We start from the raw sequence: 22,286 nt of genomic DNA on the forward strand, positions 1-22,286 counted from the left end.
TACTGCAAGGATTCCTTTCAAAGATTATGCAGGATGGAAGCAGAATTCCCTCCTCAGTATAGTATAACATAATAGTAAATCACAGAAAAAATACATTCTTTCTAGGGAATTTAGTATCAATTAATTATCAGAAACTTGAATGTGACAATAAGCAACTGCCAAAGGGTTTGGCAACTGGAAAGAGATATAACTGTTATGAATCACTGGAGGACTCCTCATATCCAGACGATTTCATTAGTACCAAGAAAAAAATGATTGCTATTGGACAGTATTGCTGAATGTAAGAATTCTGTCGAAATCTTTTTTCTTGTATAATTTTCAGGCTTGGTGTTAAGGGTAATTAAAAGAGATAATGGCAGGTATATTATGATAATCTGACAGGAAGAGCAGTGACAGAGCCTAACACTCAGAAGGGAGCTGCTGACAGGGTATGCTGTATTTTGACGGGTCTTCTATTTAATTAAAAATCTTATAACTAACTTCCATAAATTTCTATATCTTTCTTTGTTATGAAGAGTAATAACTTACAAAAGAGCAAAAAACCCTTAATAAATAAATTTTTTTAATTAATAGGCTGGCAGGAAGAAGAAGCAACTGAAATGATGCCTTTCTTGTTTATGTATTTCAAAACTGCCAGACACTTCAGATTCACACATTTTAGAAAGATGACCACAAGGTTATCCTTTACCTCTTCTCCTTCCCACACTGTCTCTACATTGTATCTACCTTCTTGTGTTTCATCTTAAGTTTTTTTTTGAAGTAGAGAAATCTCACATACCCTCACCCACTATATGGCTGCTGTAAGAAAACTTTCTCAGTCAAAAAAAGAGACATAAAACGAAATATCTTAGAACTGTCTGGATTCTGACTTTTTGGTCTTTTTAGAAGGGAATAAAAACAATTATGACACAAACTGACTAGATGCAACTTTTTTTTTTCCAAAGGTGTTGGTTTCTTGTTTTTGTTGGGTTTTTTTTTTTTTTTTCAGTAAATCTATCTTATAAAAATCCATCACAAGATACTTGGATGTCACAGTTGTGCAATAAAGAAAACAAAAAGCCATTTTAGAAACAGAAAGTAAAGTATAATACATAGAAACATAGATACATTTGATATGGCAGGTCCTGCATCTTCTCTCTGACAATAACATTATGGGACAGGTATTTTAGCAACACTGTACAAATTACTGAAATCTGGAAGTTAAGGCTTAAAGAGTTCAAGCAATTCTAAACTAAGATTTAATGCCTATGCAGTTCAGGATTTTGTTTATCTTCCTCAAGATCCTAGAGTTCATGGCAAAGTTTATGTAAATTTGTTTTGTCCTGGACTGCTCAGTTCTCAGTAAGCAAAGAAATAAAGAAATACTTAAGGTTCATCAAGAGAAAACAAACAAACGAACTTGTTGACTAATTAACAAAAACAAAGATCCTTAACGGTGCCATAAGGTCTCTTTTAAGTGGGAGCTCTTTGAAGAGATCAGATCACCTTCCTTAGCCATTTGCCAACATCACCTTAGACTTGCACTTCCAGGTTTCCTTCAAAAGGCAGTCCTTTGGATCTACAATTCTTATTGTGCATCTATCAATATATTTTCTACTTTCTGACCATAAAACAATGATCACAAATAAAGACATCTGTATGTATTCTGATATGCAAAACACTTGAATACTTAGAAGAATTCTGTTGTTCAGCCCCCTGGATATTATTGCAAGATGACTGTCGTATGTAATTTCTTTTCATAGGGGAATATCGTTTCTTAAAACATTGTACAGAGATAATAATAACAGGAAATATGATGTTGTTGTTGACTTTTGTGTTGAGATTTATGCCAACAGAGACTATTTCTAGAGCTATTTCTTCCATAAAAGATGCCTATCTTAACAGAATTGTAAGTACTAAATCTGGCTTTTTCGGTGGTTTGGCCCAATAAATGCGTCAAAGCAAAGCTTTACATCCTCCTGTAAAGATAACCTAATATATTTTTGCATATAGATTGCAAAATAAGGCTTGAATTAGAGGTAAAGAAGATAAAGAGTGGGAAATGCACACAAAGTAAGAAATCAAAATATATAGTATGCAATCCTCTGAGAGGCTGAATTTTAGTGCAGAAGGGCTGACTTAAATCTGAGTGGGTAGAATGGGTACTGCATGCCAACTTTCTAGATCTAAAAAGCCCATTTAAGTTGCAATTAATTGAGGGGAAAAAACCCTTAAGGCAAAATGGCAAAATCTAAAAAAAGATATTTATCTGCGTGGTCACTTTGGTCACAAAGCTGTATACTTAAGAGAAAAAATGCTGTGACAGGAGCCAAAGGATAAGAGTAAGAAAGAAAAAAGACATGGAATAAGTGGGGCATTTCTAATGGGAAAAGTTCCATGCAGTGAAAATGTAAAAATGCAAACAACATCTGAAGAAAAAAAAATAGGAAAGCTTTTTCTTTAAATAGAAAGTATGAAATATAATACATACTAACAACATGAGAAACCAATAAAGGAAAGAAATAAAATAGCAGTAGAGAAGGAAATTAAAGATACAAGCCCAATCAAAGAAGCCATTTGAGTGACGGGGGATATCAATAAGAAATTATGCCAAAGAGATATAAAAAGACTGGATTTTTTTTTCCTAAATAGCACAATCAGGGCAATGAAGTATAAACCCAAGTGAGAATGTTTTATTTGGAAGCTTTCCTAGAGTCATACTGAAAATCAAAAGCCCCAAAAAGCAGCTAGAAAAGCTTAGAATCCCCAAAATGACTGTACAAGCGCTCTAAAGAATAATTTCATTCAGAACAATATAAGCTGATATGAGAATAAGAGCTCCAGAGGAATAAGTCTGTCTTATTTAATTTTCCTTTTTTAAAGGGGATTCGTTCATTTCCTCTATTGATTTAGGCTAAGAAAGATTTGATTCACTCAGAGAATGAGACAAAGGGGTGAACTTTACCTTACCAGTGGTAATGTTTGCTTTCCTGTAATATTCAGCTTTTCATTCAGAGAATGGATTTTCCTGGGTGAACATTTGCCTGTAACACCTACAACCTGCCAGCTGTAAATCTAGAATGCTGATGGCCTTTTTCAAAACTCACTCATTTAAAAGGCTGCAAAAAGTGAAATGCTTTCTAGTGCTGACTAAAAACCATTTGTAAAAAGGATATATATTTGTTTGCATTAACTAAATACTTTAAATCCCATGTACTCATGAGTTAGTTGCACAAGTGCTGGGCTGTTTTCGAAAAGATGATCCCACAGAGACAGCCAAAATAATGATTAAAATAACACCTCTGATCACAACCAAATGCTAATCTAGATGCATCTTGAATTACATGCTCTGATTTTATGCACTTTAATGCAAACATGATCCTGCATTCATACACAATCTGAAAAAAATCAGATCCTGGTAGGGGACCCTATAAGGAATACATCAACAGTGGCACAATCACAACCCCACTGCAGTCCTATGAAATGATCAGAAAATAACACTTTTTTTTCATAAAGGAAGCATAAATTTCTGAAAAAGAAAGTGACTCCTGGTTCTTCCTCCTGTTTTCATCAAGAAAACAGAATCAAATTAAATCTCTTGTTATACACAATCACTGACCACTGTGACTACATGGGCCAAGAAGTAATAGGATACAGCCCAAACATGAAAGGGTATTTTGGCATACGAGATGTAATTTAGAAAAGCTAGTAGTTATAAAAGATAAATATTAAATTTTTCTTTAAACCCTAATTGTTTTAGCATTTTCCCTGAAAAATGCCTTGTTTCCAGCAATTAGTGTTGTTATACTAGTAACACTAGTATACTAGTATACTATACTAGTATACTAGTGTTGTTGTACTAGTAAAAAAAACTAGTACCAGTTTTATACTGATTTCTCATTTTTCATTATGTAGATAAAAAAATTCGTCCAAAGTAAGATGATGGTATGAGATTAAAAAAAAAGTAATTATCTGAGCTGTAATAACTAAAACAATTTTTCAGCTTTTCTTGATCATCATAGCAGTGACCCGGAAGAGGTGAGATGTGCATCATGTTTGGAGGTGACACTTCATGTCACTGTGAGATACTCGAAGGCAGGGCTGCCATAGACTGGAAGACAGGCCTGAAGAAGACTTTATGATCAGGAGGAAGAAAACAATAAATCTTGCCCCTGGCACAGGCTAACTCCCATCAACACCACTGACAGCCTGGCCATATCTCTATGGAAAAGTGCTTGAGGGTCCTGATGGATGGCAAGCTGGGCATGAGCCAGCTGTGTGTCCTGGCAGCAAAGAGGACAGTGGCATCCTGGGCTGGATGGGCAGGAGCAGAGGCTGGACAATGAGCAAAGGATTATTCCCCAATAGTTCACACTCATTATCCTGTACCTGGACACTGTGTTTGGTTTTGGTTCCTGCACTACAGGAAAAATAACAAAAGGCAAGTTGAGAGGTGTGCTACTGGGATGGTTGGGGATGGAGCACTGACCTGCAGAGGAGAAAATGGGGGATCTTGGCATTTTCAGCCTGGAGGCAACTAATAACAGACCCCCGGTGCTTATAGGAAGATCATCAAGGTAAGGCTAAGCTTTGCAGAGTCACATGTGGTAACAGGATGAGTGACAGCAGGCAGATGTTGAAACAAGAGAGGGTCAAACAGATTACCAGGAGAGGTAATTTCCTCAGGAGGACAGCTGAACTGTGGAACAGGTTTCCTAGAAAGGCTCTGCAACCTCCATCTGTGGAGATTTTTGAGATGCAATTGGATAAATCCTTGAGCAACACTGTCTGGCCCTACAGCTGACTCTGACTTACCAAGGTGGTCTGTGATGCTCTGTATGTGGTTTGCTTGTGCTCCTTTCCACTGCAAAGAGAAGATGAGAAACCCACTGCAGTGGGATTCTCACTGCTGGCATTACCACCAGCAGAAGGAGACATTACCACAGGCATTACCACTAGAACACAGTGAGGGAGCATTTGTCTCCTAGCTGTAAGTCTTCAGAGAAGAGCTCTGGTCTTTTCCTTTCATATATACCTAGAAAAACCATTAAGTTTTTGGTTTAAACACTCTTGTTTTCACCATTAATTTTCCAAACAGGTACCTTGGGATAATCATATAATGGAGCATTTTCCTGTGCAAGTGCTCAGGTTAGTAAGCCTTCAGTGCAGGCTTAGTGCCACAGAAACACAAGTGCACAACGAGCCCTTGTACAGACTTCACAATAATCACAATGTATTATTTATGTAATACATCTTCTGAAATGCTTAACACACTATGTGCAATCTGCATTTAATAACAGTAGGGTCATCAAGCTGCAAAATGCTCAGGTGGCCCCTTCTTGTCTTATATTTCAATGTAGGTTTTTATTTTGGATCTACACTTCCATTACAGCTTAAATTTATATTAATTTGATTTGCACTTTCTTTTGGATCTGAAAGCATTTCTCACAAAATTATCAGAACACAGATATAAAAATTAGAAAAGCTCCCCAGCAGCTTCTGGGAATTCCAGAATTATGGAAATTCTTTGAAATTCTATAGAGAATGATGGAAGAAATCAGAGATCAAAAAGGATCTTGACTACTGAGAAGGAAAAAAAACAAAAAAGAGGAACTGTTCAAATGTATAATCAATAAGAAATCAGTGAAGCAGAAGTAGGACCATATAGATTACAAGGATAATATTGTGTTGAAACTCTGCCAATAGAAAGTAATTAATTTTTTTCACTCACTATTAATAAAGGAACATGAAATTAATGCCATGAACTGACAGAGAATTCACAAATTAGGACAGAAAAATACGAAAGGTACAGAAGTTATAAACAAATCAGGGTGTCTTGTTGGAGAGAATCAAGAAACATGGCTGCAACCTGCGTGAATTCTAGAAACAGATTTTTATCTTGTAAATGTATCTCCAAATATGTAATGATTAAGGTATACAAAGAGTAAACTGACTAGTATTTTCTTATGCAACAGTGAAAATGTTTATCTGGAAGTCCATAACTAGAGGACAGCAATACTTGGAATGATTTTTATTTTCTCATTTTATATGCAGTGATAAAGGAGACAACACTTAGTAAAGAAACAGTCCAGACTGAAAGGAAAGAAGAATAAAGACATCAAACATAATGCAAATTACCTCTGCTCATTTTCAGAAGTGTAAACTTGTAACAATGAAGAAATATTTATATCTGACTGCAGTGAATCACAGGTTGAAGGCTGAGATGCTTAATAGACTACGCCTATAAAAATCTGAAAAGAATTAATTTATGCACAGTGGTATATAAAATATTTCTATTTAAATCAATTCTGATGAAATTACACTGGAGAGGGTGAATGTGGGGGGTTTGAATCTATTTGATTTCCTTTTTTATACACATATTTACTACCTCATGTGAATTAGAAGAAATTAAGAACAAAATAGCAAAAAATTTGAGATAATACAAAAACTGCAAGGAATTCTCACCAGGGTAAAAAGCAACAAACAACACCTGAACAGAAGTAGATTTGCAACAATTTGCAAAATAACTAAAGTGCAAATTTGGTGAATAAAAATACACATTTCTTCCCAAAAATAAGCCGAAACTCCATTATCCAACAGTGACTTGAATTTCACTATGCTGAGATTGTGCAAAGAAAAAATACCAAGGAAATTTCGAATTCTAATTTAATTTTGCTCTGATTTTGCTAATGCCAGTTGATCCTTAAACTGTTTTTTCTATCCATTTGGGTTAATTTAAAAAGACAAAGAGCCAGCAACCCAGCAACTAAGTGCCTTTCCAGTTCTGTTTAGTAATATGTATAAAATTAATGGTCATCTTCATATGTGACTGGAACACAGTGCTCCTAGCCAAATAAAGAAAACCTCAATTAGGCACAGCTTCACAGGACACAAAAAAGGTCGAGGCAATTTTTTACTGCTTAAATATCACATCACAAAACAAGACTATTGTAGTACAAGTTTTCTTCATTGCACTTATTTAAAAAAATATTTCTCTACCTGCTGAAATCTATGGAAATCCATTGATATGAATACAGCTTGACATAGATTAACTTGTACTGATTCACCAGGGTCAGGATTTCCCCCTTTATGTTGAATTAAACAAACTCTTTGAGTGGGAGAGCATTATCAATAAGAAAGAATGAACCAGCATGGCACATAGCAGGAAGAATTTCCTGAACTAAGTTCCATCAGAAAAATAAACTTTCTCAAGGGAAAATCTGGAAAATGTTTGGGTTTTTTTTTTTTAACATCTATATGGAACATATACATAAAGCATTCCTGCAGGTACTGAAATTTAGGTAGTAGTCCACTGACAGTTGGTACATGGGAGTCAGTTACTGGCATGTTTTGACATCTTTCAATTTGCTTACAATAAACAGTAGAATTAGTACTACCTTAACAAATAGTTTGTCTAAAATCTTTTAAGTTTTATGGTTCATTTTGACTTGTTGTGCTTATGTGCACAATACATTTATTCTCTTCTCTGTAAAAGGTTTGTCAAAGTAATATAATACACTGCCTTCATAAAATATTCATTTTCCAGAGGAATGCTGGTTTTTACTCCCGTCTCAGAAACATATAAAAAAAGGGAAAAATTAAGATGATAGAAATAAAGTTATTATACCAGTTGTTTTGGCTACCTCCAGAAAGATATATGGTGAATAAAAGTCCTTATATGAAACAATTTTCAGTTAAATAAATGGGATTTAAATTTGTCATACTTACCATAAGAAGTCTATCTCCAACCTGCAATCTCCCATCTTTTTGTGCAGCTCCCCCATCAATAATCTTGGTGACATAAATGCTGTTGTCCCCAGGGATGTGTTGGTTTCCCACCCCTCCTGCAATACTGAATCCTAGACCTGGAAAAGATTTTGTAAACAAAATATTAGCAATACAACATATAGCATTAAAGAGAAGTGGAAGAGTAGCATATACAATGCAAACTTTGAGTATTTTTTACAGAAATACAAATAACATACTCTTTCACTTTCCCTGCAAGGTCAAGGAGAGAAGTAAAGTAAGGAAATTCTTTGCCATTTACAATTTCAGGAAGATGGAGATAAAAATAACTCAGTGATGATTCTACAACCCTCCTCACCAGGGTCCAGTGCAGACTACATCAAGAAGTTATGGCTCAGCTTTCCATGACGAGCATTAAAACACTGAAACTTGGAGTTTATTTTGTTAAATATCGCTATAAGAAACATCACCTTCTATAAGAACAAAATGAAAGTCATTCCGATTGTCCACACAGTTTGAAAAATACTTGAAGAGGTCTAGCACAGGTTTTGCAAGTTCATGTAGTACCACAGTGAAGGGTCAGTGAAAGTAAAACAGAAAAGTTGTAGATGTTTGATTTAAAGTGTGGGGTTTTTTCTAGGACACAAATCTGTGGCTATGGATACATAAAATAAGAAAGCAATAGTCCTTTGTCAATGTATAACTTCTATTCAGTGATCTGTGAAATTCCTAGATAAGCACTCAAAGACCCAAACTTTGGAACAATGTCAGTAATACATGCTGATGAGAGACAAGAAAAAGATGGCAAAATAAATAGATATTGGGGGAAGAAAAAGAGTTTTCCCCTTTTCCTATATTTCCTATCTTCTGACATGTTGCACATGCAAGAAAATCATTGCTTTAATTTTTAGGAACATTTTTATCCCTCAATCAAAGAAAAGACAAATTACAGTGCTTGATTTCAATAAAAATTCATACAGCTAATTTTACAAAGATTACGTAGCTAATGGGAACTTCCATCTGAACAGAGAAGCTGTTTCTGGCAATAACCTGCTTAGATTATTGCTCCAACTAGGGATTTCTCCCTTAGCTGTACAGAAAAAAACTTATATCTATTTAGAGAATAATCATTGGTTTTATCTATGAAATCTATGCTGTTCACTCATTCCTAAAAGAAACATGCTGGTAATTGCTGTAGCCTGAGCAATAAAATGCAGTGGTAGAAAGTGAGTTGTCTGAAATCCGGCATTTGATCACAAACTCAAAAGAGAGACTGCTTGGGCAATAAAAAATTAAGCGACAATGTATATTTAATACACACAACATTTTTGGCAGCTATATGACTATAGAGATAAAGGGGATTTTGAGTGAATTAAATATTTTCATTTCTCCCCCTCCCGAAATTATTTTCATTCGATCATTATTTTAGCTGCAAAAAGATGTGAGGTCAGATACCATAATGGACTACTTAATGGATAGTGCCACACCAGTAAATTACAAAAAGAAACCTTTGAATTTATGTCTCAAATTGAAACACTACTTAATTAATTGACTATTAACAATACACATGAAGTTAATTCAGAAGTATGTGGTAATTAAAATACAGCTTTATTGAATTTCCAGCTAAAGTTGGCAATCACTCTTACTATTCATGTGCTACTGTCACTACAAGGATAAAAAGATTACGATTTTTTTCAGCAGGGAAGATTTTTTTCCTGAGACTGCTAACAGATAAGGGAAAATATATTGTAATAAAACATTAAAAATGGAATTTTTCTTTAAAACACTAGTTATGGACACAGAAAAATGATTAAGTAATATTTCTTGATGGCATAATTATCAATTTGATCTAGATCCCATCTGTATAAGCTTCTACCAGTAAAGATCTGAGAGTATTCCAGAATGTTCCAGAATGCTGGTGGGAGCAAATGAGTGGGCTAGACCTCAGTCACAGGGCTTTCTTCAGCCTCACTGCTCACCTAGGCACGACCTTGGGAAGAATAGGTTGTGGTGTACTCTGATCCCCTCCTGTCCCCTTAATTGACACTGTAAGCGTGTAAAGGGCAAGGCCATGTCTGTACACACAGCTGGTCTGTACTTTGCACAAAGCAGGTCCTAATTCAGCCTGGTCCTGTTGCAATACAAACAAGTATAAGCCAAGATAATCACTTGAAACTCCTGCAGTGCAGAGTGAGGTGCTTGGCTTGCTGTTTGCATGGTTGTAGCACAATGGATGCATGAAACCCTAAAACAAAACACAGGCTATTCCCATTAGAAAAGTGAAGCTTACAATAACGATTTTTCTACTACAGTCTACAGAAAATTTAGATGTGATACAATGTGTGGGGCTACATTGTGTTTGTAAGCAGGGTCTGACTTTGGGCTTCCAAAAAACCAGCAGTGATTATAGAAAGGTTTAAAAGAGCAGAACAAGATGAGGTAATACTGTGGGGAGCAAAGGGAGAGTGGGTGGGCAAGAAAACTGAGGAAGAGAAAAATTTTCCATGTCAATCAGTAATGACTTAATTTCATTGCTTAATCATACTTGCCTTCTTAAAAAGATTTCTTAGAAAGAACAGGGAATGGAACAATGGTCCATTTAAGTTTATTTAAATGATTTCTGCTAATTGCTAGGGCACACAGAAAGCGTACTACACAAAAACTTTTGGGTAGGATTCATATGGTCAGATGACATCGGATAACTATGCTAATCACTTATACTACCTGATGATAAACGAAAATTCATTAAGAGCTTTTAAAGTATGATTCATCTCATCTCAGCAAGACATCTGAAAGACACGAGGTGAATCACACTTTTGGTTTTTGAAAGGCTGGGGTCTGGATGTGGGAAGAGGTGGGTGGGAAGATCAGTGCTATGAAAGTTCACAATCTGAGTTCATTTAGATTGAAGGTTTCTGTTTTAAGTCTTCAGAAGGGTTTGCTCAACTCTGGCGTGCATCCCTGGTCACTCACCACATCAAGTTAGTGTTAGATTCTTACTCTGTTCTAAAAGCAGAGAATCATTCAAATAAGTGGGAAGAATGGAAAAAAACATGTTTTCTAAATTGTATTTTTTATTATTTCACTGAATTGAGCCCCCCCTCACCCCCAAATCAAAGTGCATATTTAATTGCAGTGCCTTTTTCTTGTTGACTCCTTTAGTTAGGAAAACATTTCCACCAGAACACAGATCAGGAGTTGATCACTTCCTCTTTGGCAAATGTGCAATCTGCTTCAAAGAAATAGCTGATCTTGGACAAAGTGCTCAAATTCCTCACAACAGAAATTAGATGGAGAACAAATTCAGAATTGAGTTGAGGAAGAAATGTTTTATGATGATGGTGGTGAGGCATTGGCACAGGCTGCCCTGAAAAGTTGTGGATGCCCTGGAAGTGTTCAAGGCCAGGCTGAATGGGGCCTTGAGCAATCTGGTCTAGAGAATGACAGGGTTGATACCTTAAAGGTCCCTTCCAACCCAAACCATTCCACGTTTCTATGGTTCAGTGAAGAAGAGACTACTTCAAGAGAGATAAAGAGAGAGAACTGGATTTAGTACTGATGCACATCCAAGTCAAACTCGGCTATGTTCAAATTACTGGAGAGGATGGGCCCAGATAAGATTGACTCAATGTGTAAACTAGGAAAGTTCAAACCTCATTTTTTCCATTTCCACTGGATATGTATTTGTAAAATTCATCTGTCTTTAGGTTCCACAAATGCTGATCATTGATCCTGTGAATAACAACATGTAGTAATCCAATGGAACAGGAGACATTACTGGAATCAGAAAGAAGAAAAGGGACAGGGAGAAAAGCTATTCTACCAAAACTGGAAACCACAGAAAAAAAAGCTACTATTAATAAGTCAAAGATATTTAGATATTTAGTCATATCTTTTCCTGGGATTATTAGCAAAATCACATTAAAATATTTGACCATTTAAATCTATTTGCATTACTGGCCATACTAGATACATATTTTAAATACACCATTATATTAGCAAAACAGTATGGTCTAACTACTTTCGTAGTAAAAGTAGGCTTGGAGGTTCTGCATGTAACTAGCCCAGCAAAGTTGGACTAGTAAAAATAAATAATAACAATTAAAAAACCCCAAAAACACTGTGTAAGACAAAGTGGATTAATTACACTGCAGGGATATAATTTCGCAGTAACCAGTGAGGGAGTCTAAAAAATCAACTGCAACCATGTAATGTCAGCTTTCTAATGAGAAGTGAACTTAAAGAAACTCAATAAGAACCCTAAAAAGGGATGTTGCATTTTGCCATTTTCCTACACAGAGAATATCATATCAGAAATATAACAGAAATATCAAGAAACGAAATGTGAATGAGAGGATGAATGTAAACACTAGAAGAAAGACCAAAGGTTAGAGGACTCATGCGTATTGACAGTTCAAAGCATTCCAAGCAATAAAAATCAAAATGAGTCATTTCTGTCAGGCCTGCACAGAATGTCTGGACTCTGTAAGGCCATTGAACAGGTGTCTTGTCAGCAGAAGACCCTATACCATGACAGTGGGATGTTGGCAGCAAGATTGCATCATGTGACATCAGCCATTCTCATGCCTGTAAGCCCAACAGAGAAGCAGATCATATCAATAAAAACGTGTGTTTACTAAATGAAAAAAAAAAAACAAAACAGCAAATGAGCAGCCACTTAGTCTAAGACTTAAGAGCCTGAAGAAAGGAGTATTCAGTATAAAGGACCACCCATAACAACAGTAGACACTTAGAGGGTAAAAATTTCTCCAGAAATCAGTCAGTCCATGGTTGCGAATCAAGAAAATTCCAAGAGATGTGGTAAGGGTTTGATGTCTCATGTCCTTTGTATCACACACAAGTGAGCCAGCTCACCTCAGCACATGTACCCTGGGGGATGTGCATGGAAAGGAGAGTGAATGAAATATATTAAAGGAAGATCTTAAATGGTTAACTTATTCAGAAATTTCATGAATAAATGTCACTACCTCTCTCACTTGCTTTTGGCAACATTTATTTTCTAAAGGTGTGAAACCACCTGATTTGCTCCAGAGCACCATGTGAATTCAGATTTTAAGAAGCTCTTTCACACAGCAAAACAGAAAGTACCACCAGCAAGGACCCCCAACAAGTTGCCCCACTGAGGCCCTTCTCTGATGCTGCAAGCCTGGCTGCTCCGTGGCACACGACACATCAACCATGCTCCTGCAAGTAACTGGATATGGCAATGAGGAACCCAAGATGGGGCAGCTCCTTCCTTTCCAAGGGCCAGCCACTTCTACAACATAGCTACAAAAGGTATAGCTTGTTAAAACTGTCAAACCTAGAACAATGATGCCCAATCCAGGTTTTCTAATTAATCAAATTCCACTTGCAGGGAGGAAAGGAACATGGGCAATATAAAATGCTTTGACTGATATAATGATTGACTTGTTTTGACAGGTACCCTGTTATGTCCGATTTATATGAGTAAATAAACTATAAAAATGTTAACTATAAACAAAGGAGTACCAGGGAATGTCTCCCCATGCCCTCTGCTCAAGCCTCTTGTTGGCAGTTTCAGCTTTCCTGGAGGACACACATAGCACATATTTACAATAACACCTCACAACTGTGGACATTTAATATGCTTGTTATAGCTGTGACTTATGACTACTGTTCATTATTGACAGCAGAATCCTCTTTTATTTGGTGTATACAAAAATAAAATACGCCATAAAATAAAAATTTTATAAATTACGTAAAATAAAAATTAAAGTTTCTGTCACAATAATTATACAGTGTTACAAAGAAGGACCAATGCTCCTCTAGAGCCCTGTCTTTCTTTGCTATCCTATGAATCAGCTCTTGAGAAACTTTTAATTCCAACTATATGAAGTCATTTCATTTCATCTCTTTCATATTGCAGCAGTACAGTCAAATATCAATTTATTTGAGTTCTTATAGCAATTCTTATGCCTGATGCATGTGACATCTTATGCCAGAAGGACTTACGTGAATAAAATTTGACTACATTTCCTTCTGTGGATGAAAAAGTCAACCTAAAGTATAGTATGATTCATAAGACTTTTACTAATATCCATAACATATTTAAAAGATGTCTACTTTCATTGCCATTGTTAATTCTTCCTTCCGACCCTGCTCCCAGATCACTTCAGAGGGCTCTTTTTGTAACTAACAATTGGGTAACAGCTTAGACCATGAAGAAGACCCAAGCCCCTACACATCTAACACAGCATATTGTTATCTGGTGTTTCTTTCTAATGGCCTTGGGTTAAAAACTTTAAGCATCTTCCTTATTGTTCTGATTTTTTTTCCCCAGAAATATCTAGTGTTTCAGGTTATTTCCCAGTTGGTCTCAGAATAAAAATGATGTACAGCACCACTAGGTAAGAAGAATATTGTCCAAAACTACCTTACACGAAGTGAAAATTATTGTTTCCCTTACACTGTGTGGCATTATACATTCATGCCTTCAGGTATTTATCCAACTGTTTTTACACATTTCCTTTCTTCTTACCCACAGCCATTTTCATAGTTATTTTCATTAATCCCTACATTCCCAGTGCATCACCTCTCCATACTACTGAAGCAACAGGGATGCCAGATTACATGAGGATGAAACTGAGCAGCACACACAGCACTCCCACCGAATATGGCCAGCTGCTCGCAGGAGATGCTGTGGCTGGATGCTGCTTGGCAGCTGGGATTATACAGTAGACAAAGAGAACTCTTTTCTTGCAAATGGTCACTGTTACTTTTCTGTATGGAGACAGACTTTGGTTGAGCTTTTAATAAAAATTAAACAGTAAAATTTTTCATCTGATTTGCTGTTATCTGCATGGAATTCTAAATGGAATTTTAGCTCTGGAAATTCAAATTTTCAAAGTAAAGTACATCCATATAGTTAGTTCTAATCTTAACTAGTCTTGATTGAATAAAAAGAAAAAAGATAATTTAAAACATTATAGTAACATAAACTTCTGCACAGCCCAGTGCAAGATTGTGCAGAGGTGTGTCCTTGATTCTTGATGAAAACAGAGATATTGATCTCACTGAGATTAAAATGGCTTCAAGACACTGCTGCATATGTACATTCATACTATCACAAAGAGTTCTCTGAAGGACTGAAGGCCTGGAAAAATGGCAACCAGCTAAAACTCAGAGGTGAGACTGTGATGGTAGCTGCTATCTGGTGATGGAGGGATGGCAGGCTGATTTCCATACCTTTGACTGAGAATATCTAAACAGGTTTTCAGCATGTGTAATTTTAAAATTTGGCTACCATGCTGCTAACTACAGTTCCTTATATCTGTTCCAAAACAGCTTCCTGCTGAGATATCCTGGAAAAGCACTTCCCACCACTGCATTCTCTGAGCTTGCTCTTCTGCTGGGGGCAGGGGAATGCAACTTATTACACCTTCTCTTTGGACACAGGGTTCATCATCATCTGAGACCCATGAAAGTCAGAAACACAAAGGAGTCCAGAATATGGGAAAACATCATCTGGATATTTCAGGGACTTTCTTGCTCAGTTACTCAGCTGTAGCCTCAGAATCAAATATAAACAACTCCAGCTCTTTTCCACCTACTTTTTCGTTTTTGCGGCATCAAAATCAAACATTGCAGACAAATTTATTAGGTTAAAATATGAAAGAAAGAAATCTGTTCTCAGGAAATATGAAAGAAAGAAATCTGTTCTCAGCATTACACTGCTTGGCTTAAAAAAAAAATAATTTACATTTCCAGCCAGAAAGGAAATGATGGGAAATTGAGATTATAATGCAAATGTTAACAAAGCTGCAAGGCAGCATTGTTTAAAAGTGCATGTTTAAAAACAATCATGCTGTAGGTATAGTAGATAAAGCATTGGTTTACATCATCATAGTAGTAAAGCTAATCTTTCTATAATCTTTCATAAAGCTTTGAAAACACATCTTGTCAAATTACACTGCTATTTGTAGGCATTTTTAAAAACGTTCTCTAAAAAGCAAATGAAAACAATCCCTTCATTTCTATTGTTTTGCAGTTTAATGTTTTTCCCATTATTATTTTTTGCTTGCATATATTTATCCCTAAAGATACATTCTCCTCAGATATAGCAGAAAAGAAAGGAAATAGCAAATTAGGAAAATACACTTAGAGCCTCATTAGAACTTGTGTTTATTCTATATTTTTACATTTATTCAAATTAATTAGGAGTAAAATTCCCAGAAAGCACAGACAACGAGCAGTGGCCTAATTGCATAACAGCAATTCTTAAGAATACCTTACTATTTGACTTGAAAAGATCAGGGAATTTTCATAATTATTCACAATAATCTGACTTTCAAAGCATTAATGAAATTCTAGTTCACTGAAAATCATATTAAACCACATTGTCACAATTTTACCAGTGTAAGTGCAAGAAAAAGGAAATTATGTCATTTTTTTACATATACTGACACTCCAAGTAATATAGCAAACAGTTTGGTTCTTTTGGAAATAAACATATGATACATCAAGTCTAAACACTTCATGTTAAGACCAGTCAAATTAGGTTTTTTAAAAAATGAAGATTAGTGTTTTGAAACAGAAAAATCCAAGATCTGCCACTTAGGAACAGGATTAACTGCTTATATCTGAAGTTTTTAAATGCCTTTTTCTTCTCACATCTCCATATGCCTACAATTGAACTGAATGAATGGTCACTTCCTTTTCATGCAGGAAGCTTTTTGTATCCTTTTAGTGCACCCACAAGGACAAATAATCCTCAGATCCAGAGGCACTAAACCCCAGAATTTTTGATCAGGGTAGACATCATCTGGCTGGCTGCCTGGTGACGAGATCATTTATATCTTGCAGGGAATAATGTTCAACACAGCAAAAGTGGCCTGTGTGTGTGAAAGTGATATGAAGGAACTGCTAAAGGCTGCCTATTTTTTTTGATACTTTTTTTTTCTACATTACCAGTATTTTTCTTGGCAAGTGGTTTTTGGTTTTGTTTTGGGTTTTTTAGTCCCATCCTCTTTCATTCACTTGGGAAAAAATCAACTGGACTATACAAGACTAGAGATGAAGAAGACATCCTGGGAAAGTGTTCAAAGGCAGGCTGGATGGGGCTTTCAGTAACCTGGTCTGGTTAAAGATGTCGCTGCTCATAGGAAGTAGGACAGTATGCAATGATTTTTAGGGTCCCTTCCATCCCAAACCATTCTATAAATTTGAGCAGACAGTTCTAATTAGCAGCAAAAAAGCCAGGTGGAGGGTTGCACAATGCATTTTTAAAACTGTCATATGCTGACCTAAAAACTCACTAATGCCAAAAGAGACAACTCTTATGTGCTCTCTGCTTTGGGTTAGCCATGAAAATGTTCCAGCCAAATGGCACATAGAAAATGGCATGAAAACCAAGACAAATTAACCTGAATCATAGACCAGGTGCATACTGACCATCATTCACAGAGATGGCAGTAGTAAGAGCTGGCAGATGAGGATGGTGTTGGGTTGACACATCCCCTTTGATTGCAGCATACTTCTGTATAATGGCCCCCCATTATAGATCTGTGACTCCTATGGAGAGCACTGCAAGGCCATCACTGCTGCCCTGAAAACTCAATTTGAAGGACGTGGCAAGAGCTAAGATGCGGGGACAGGAGCAAGTAGCTGAAGTGAGTAGGACAGAAATGGCTGTTTAGGCTAGAAATGCACCTGAAACAACAGTCAATAAAAATATGCCTTGACAGCATGAGTCCTACTGGGAGAAAAAGGAAAAATAAAACTGCTCTCCTAAGCTTAAGAGAGAGAAAGAGAAGTTAACAATCATAGGTTTGTAAGGCTCTGGAGAGCTGAGCCGGATCTACAGCGGAAGAAAAAAGTGTAGTAATAATAATGCTTATTCAATATTTCTGCAAGATACACTGGTACTATCAAACTCTTTTCCTGACTAGAGAATCAAAGATGAAATCTTTAACCCACCCTTTCCAGATAAGCACAACGCTTAAGAATGTTGGATTTAAGCATCTTTTGTGTGCATTGTGAGAATGTCTAATCTAGAGTATAGCTATGTATGCAGGTTGAAAGAAGGGGAAATCAAATTATCTCTCCCGTCCCATTTTTTTTCAAATTTTTAAGGCAATTAGCCTCATTACTATAAATATGCCCTTACAGCCACATTTATTTTAACTGCATCTCCTGTTAAAAATGCCACTTTTCATTAATATGTAACCAATGACCAATCAGCTCTCTAAGGTTTTCATTTTGAAGACAAGTATCTGGAAATGGGATCAGCCTGGCAGATCTGGATCTCACTGGTGTGTGACCATGAGAAATCCCCTTTCCCTGACTGTCTCCTCTCCTCCATAGACAATTCAACAAGATCTTGGAGGCCTTTTTTTTCTCTTTTCACCACTGTTCATGTTCTCTAAGTTCACTTGACCTTATTTAATTTCTGATGCTCCATAAATTCAGGCAGATAATGTTTGGGCAAAGGAAAAAATAACAGGATATGGCTCCTCTGAAGTGCCAAGAGACAGACAGGCAGTTACAGACACATGGAAGGACTGTAATGAGAAGATCCAGAGTCTGCTATTGTTTTTACATTATATATCAACTTGGGTTCAAATCCTGAAACATGGTTCACTTTCCATGCACAAAATACACCAGCTTTTTCAGGTGTAGGAACCAAATTTATGCTGACAGTCGATCACAGTTTTCCAGTCATTAACAAATAGTACCTATGTCATTTTCTGCACAAATTACTGTAATTACTGACAGCAGAACAAGATATTTCATCTCCTAATAATGCAAATGAAAAGCATTTCTTCCTGTAGATGAGCACATCAAGATCTGCCTTGAAGTAGTTTTTACTTTTTGATGAGAAGTTAAAAATTTAAGTCCTTGTACTATGTAAATCTGTGCTTTTCCTGCCTTTTTTTTTTTTTTTTTTTCCTGATATAGATATATTTTTGAAATCTACAGACTTGACACAGGAGAAAATTATTCCAATTCAGGGAGAAATGCTATTTGCTTTGTATAACATTAGGTGTTATATCTTTAAATGAGTATAGCTGAGTCTCTGCTAAGTTAAATGGCTGTTTGAGACAAATATTTAATAATTTGTCACCAATAAAATGGAGACAGAAGGAGCAGTCTGTCAGTTTGGGATCTGTTTAACAACCATACATGTCACGGACAAACTCATCAGTTTCTCTTATTTGTCCTCCATCTGATGAGGGAAATTTAACTTATCTTCTCATCCCTGTGGCAAATCTGAACATAAATATGTTACTAAAAAGCTCTCTGTCAATTATGTTGAAGGTGGAAAATACAAAATGAAATCAAAGTTCATCTTGCAGCTCTTATCTATTGGCAATCAAATAGATGAATAAATAATCTGTCATCTGTTCAGTTACTTCCTTCTTAAAAACACAGAGAAAAATCAAGGCAAAAATGTACGTGTAATTTTGCTTTTTTATGTAAGGCAATTTATGGAGCTGTGATATTAAAAGTTGAACAGGTATATAAATTATACAGGGAAAGAAAATAGATGGTGCTTATTGAACAGAAGTAATAAGGCAAAGACACTCTGAAATGGATTCCTGAGTCATTGCACTTTGCTTTGATTCTTTTTGTTTCTCTGAAACTGTGGTTTGGTCCCTTAGTTCAGTTTACTGATGATGCTGTCTTGCAGCACTCTAGGAAGCAAAGTGAAGCAAAAATGTTTTATTTGCCAGTGAGAAGCCCCCTACACTCTCACAGAGTAAAATGAGCAAAGTCAGATCCGTGTGCCTTTCTAAAAAAGATGAGGACAGGACCTCTAGTGACAGTACAGGGGGTAACAACTTTAAACTGAAAGAGGGTAGCTTTGGATGAGATATTGAGAAGCAACTTTGGATGAGATATTGAGAAGTAAGGGTGGTGAGGCACAGGTTGCCCAGAGAAGCTGTGGATGCCTCATCCCAGGAATTGTTCAAGGATGGGGGTGTGTTGGATGGGGGGGTCTGAGAAACCTGGTCTAGTTGAAGATGTCCTTGATCATTGCAAGAAGACCGGGAGTAGACAACTTTTAAAGCTCCCTTCCAACTCGAAGTATTCTTTAAACATTGTATGTTTCTATGACTTCTCAGAAATTATGCCAAATATTTGCTTAGGGAATTGTATTCTAGCTACCTAACTAGAAAGAGAATGTGAATTCACATTTGAAACAGAATTACAGATTTTTTTTCAGACTGGTCTCAGACTATTAAATATTTTCAAGAACTTGTGCTTAGCAGAATTAAAATGCAGAGTACAATACTTTAAAAATATGGTTGTTCAAGCCTGAGTTACACCACAGATTTTCTGCGAATAAGAGTTTCCCTCTTAATGAGATATAGCAGAACACAAGACCCTGCTGTTAGTCCCTTGAGGGGTTCTAGCTAGGAGGGATATTAGCGTGGCCTTTCTATCAGCTTTTTCAACTAATAATAAACACTGAACTTTCCTGCAATGCCAGAGCCAGGGTTTAGGTCAGCCTCTGGGAACTATATATGCAGCATTTCCAATGAAAAATGAAACCCTAGGGGGAAGAATGAATGTACTAACATCTTGATTTATTCACAGGCCATTTCTGGGCCCCATTTGGAAAATTTAAGCAGCTATTTGGATGAAAAGATTGATACTAGTGAGACTCACCCGAAGCCTACAAGACTGATTTTAGGTGTAAAGAAACTCAGCTCTGATTGGAGCTGGACAAAACTGTTTATATGAGGTCAAGACTTAGCATTAAAAGACTTGGTGCAGTCCAAAGTAAAGGACTCCAAATACTGAAACATGCTGTGAAAACTCCCTTTGGTGAAGAACCAGCCACCCACTAGATCAAATTGTTCCTAAAGAGCATGATCCTGGCTTGAATAACAGAAAGATTGAAAAAATAGAGAAATGCAGATTAAGATACCATATTATCTGTTCTAATATTCATTAATATTTTCCCATGCACAGAAGTTTTTTCTAAAATGTTTTACCCTTCCTAAAGAAAAAAAAAAAAAAGACGGAAATGAAAAATATAAAATTACTGTTGACAGGGAAAGAACATATTTTTTTTTGTCTGGAAGACACCTTCTTCATTTCTGCAGATGGAGAATTTAAATAGTCCCATGCCTACTCTTTGTCTTCTAAGTATAGTGAAATGAGAAAATTTTGTTATGAATCTTGGGACAGAAAGAAACTCATTCTTCGCAACCCGAGGTAGAAGCAACTACAGTTGTATTAGGTCTAACAAAAGGCAGTGTAGCATACCCAGGTATTTCCCATGTTACAGACCTGATATCCTCCCTGGTAATCACAGTCCTCACTTCTTCTACATCTAGTACAAATCTTGTTTATTATCTGTCTATTAAGTTTTGTTTCACACCCTCCCTAGGGAGCCCAGAAAGCAAACACACTCTTCAAAGATGCACTGCAAGGCAAGATTGCTATCAGGTGCCGATAAACGGCCCCCACCCTGCACTTAGTCTTTAGTATTTCAGATAAATGGCTTCAGATCACTCATTTATTCATTGTAGGACAGGCTTTCTAAATCTCTGATCATTTTTACAGCTTTCCCCTGGAATCTCGCCAACTGGCATACACCCTGCTTGAAGTACAGAACTCAAAGCTTTACCTGTACAGGATGAAAGGAATGCTCCTATGTCTTATAAATCATACCTCAATTTATAAAACCAAATATAGCATTTGAATGTTTCATCACAGCAGGATGTGTTAGAGACAAGATGTTACTGCTAACAAAGTTCTGACTACTCTCCTCATGATTCTTTTCCTACAGTTTTATGTCAGTGCTGTTTAGCAGATTATGTAGTTATTTCTGTTGAAAGCACCTTGCAGCTGACCCTGCTCAATTACATCTTTGTTTTTCCAGACCACTTTCTGTGCTGAACCCTCCCAGCACATGGAGTCATCTGGGAAAAAACAAGGAAGCGTTGCAGAAGAGAAGTATGGTCTCTTCTGGTTATCATTACTCTTCAACCCTTTTCTAGATGTTTATAAAGAGATTTCCTACTTTTCCAAATGTTCTTCTGAGATTCTAAAAATACACTGATGACTTCACAGTCCCTTGGCTCCCCTTGTTCACTTCAATAGGGATGCATTTTCTACTTCATCTTTCCAGTTTTTCCCATTTCCTTCTTCCCACGTGTGTTCTAGCCCGACCATTTCAGCACCCAGATTTCATCAGGTAAATTCTGGTGGTCTGTCATCAAGACCATCAGGACCTGAGAATGTGTGAGTATCAAGCCTCCCTAAGTGCTGCCAGACCTATTGGTTCTTCATTTGATGCCGAGATCTTGTCCTTTTGCTGCTGATTTTGATCATGATAGCAACTTTATCAGAGATGACATTTTTGTGAAAACTGATGTCAGCAAAAAGGTAGGCACTTTTCATATCTTGTCTGGAAAGCACCTACAATCAAAACATCTCTCTATAACTGCCAAGTGCATCACTACAACTACAATCCTGCCTTACAGAGGGGGTCTGATTTATTATAGCAGTATTTAAAAGTGTAATTTAAAAATATCTTTCAGAAATTTTGGCTATGACATTTGATA

General features: G+C 36.5%; 1 protein-coding gene across 12 annotated transcripts in view; it reads right to left on the reverse strand.

Moving 5' to 3' along the window:
* Positions 1-22,286, reverse strand: part of DLG2 (discs large MAGUK scaffold protein 2) — a 986,985-nt gene that overhangs the window by 266,657 nt on the left and 698,042 nt on the right. For all 12 annotated transcript variants that reach the window (XM_083854323.1, XM_083854322.1, XM_083854321.1 and 9 more), the window contains one exon: positions 7,708-7,844. In XM_083854323.1, coding sequence (XP_083710449.1) covers positions 7,708-7,844 — 137 coding nt within the window. The remainder of the gene's footprint in view (positions 1-7,707; positions 7,845-22,286) is intronic.

The sequence above is a fragment of the Zosterops lateralis genome, assembly GCF_965231275.1.
Source record: "Zosterops lateralis genome assembly, chromosome: 2".
Taxonomy (NCBI): domain Eukaryota; kingdom Metazoa; phylum Chordata; class Aves; order Passeriformes; family Zosteropidae; genus Zosterops; species Zosterops lateralis.